The sequence below is a fragment of the Apis dorsata genome, unplaced genomic scaffold (assembly GCF_000469605.1).
Source record: "Apis dorsata unplaced genomic scaffold, Apis dorsata 1.3 scaffold_50, whole genome shotgun sequence".
Classification (NCBI taxonomy): Eukaryota; Metazoa; Arthropoda; class Insecta; order Hymenoptera; family Apidae; genus Apis; species Apis dorsata.
The window spans coordinates 2,027,063-2,028,167 of record NW_006263351.1 but is presented as its reverse complement, the minus strand read 5'-3'; the positions used below and the strand labels follow the sequence as shown (position 1 = coordinate 2,028,167).

The 1,105-nt window shown below is 41.9% G+C and overlaps 1 protein-coding gene across 2 annotated transcripts in view; it reads right to left on the bottom strand.

Annotated features, from left to right (window-relative positions):
• Positions 1 to 1,099, bottom strand: part of LOC102680417 (methylcytosine dioxygenase TET2-like) — a 177,980-nt gene extending 176,881 nt beyond the window's left edge. For both annotated transcript variants that reach the window (XM_006608909.2, XM_006608911.2), the window contains exon 1: positions 948 to 1,099. In XM_006608909.2, the coding sequence (XP_006608972.1) occupies positions 948 to 980 (33 nt within the window). In that variant the 5' untranslated portion in view covers positions 981 to 1,099. The remainder of the gene's footprint in view (positions 1 to 947) is intronic.
• Between the last annotated feature and the right edge of the window lie 6 nt (positions 1,100 to 1,105).

Below are 1,105 nucleotides of genomic sequence, written 5' to 3'. Positions count from 1 at the left end.
CGCGTGCACCTGGATTTTCACGAATTTCGAGCGGAAACACGGCGGCCGACAACACCACCACCCCTCCCTCGCCCCCGCCCCCGATGTCGCGTGCCAGCCAACCTTCATTTTCGCGCCCGTTTTCGACCCGCCACCCCTTCGATCCGCTCGTTCTCGCGGAATTGCTCCAGTTACGCGAACCTGTGTGGTGGCGCAACAGGATTCCTCTTCCAGCGAAAGTGAATCGAGATGGAACGTGGTTTTCAACTTTTCGAGGTTTCGTCGATTTAATTTTTTTTCCTCTTTTTTTCTTTTTTGGAGAAGAGGTTTTAATTTGGGTAAAGTATCGTTTTGAGAGAGTCTCGAGGGTTTTGAAGTCTTGAGGTTTTTAATAAAAGTGTTATTTCTGAGGCCTTTTAATTTTTTTTTTTTCTTTTTTTCTTTCTTATGTTATGACGCGATAGAAGATCACATTGGATGAATTTTTGGACTAAACGTAGATTAATGATTGGTTTAATAATTGGTAATTAAATTGGAATCTTTGAAGCTCTTTTTATTCGAAGAAGCTTGTAAATATACGTGTAAATTCTTGCAATCGAGCGTGAAGAAAACTTTCAGTGATTAATTGAAAAAGAAAATGAAATGAAGTGATTCACTCGTTATTTTTATAAGAAATAACGTTTCGCATAGATTAATGCATTAAAAAATTATACGATTCAATTCCCTGAACCTTTTTCTATACAGTTGTAACGTAATCACCATTAAATCGGATATCCAAAGTGCAAACGTTAATATCAGATTACAAAAAAAAAAAAAAGAACGATAAACCTCGAACGTTCGACGAGAATGACGAAGCTTTCTCGAAAGAAAGAAACTACACCGGATATCGTCGAAATTGGAGAAAGTCTATGTTCGATCTTTATCACGAGAAAAGATCGAAGAGAAATGAGAATGCACACGTCACTTACCTTCTTCTCGGTGAGCTTCTCGCACCGCCTCATCTTGCAGATCTGATGGCTCTTGTCGTTCCGGCAGGGGGCGCAATCCCCGCAGTTGTCCTTGCGCTGGCACCCGATGCACTCGCCGCACCTCTTGCGCTTCTTCTTCGCCGGCTTATCGCTCAGCC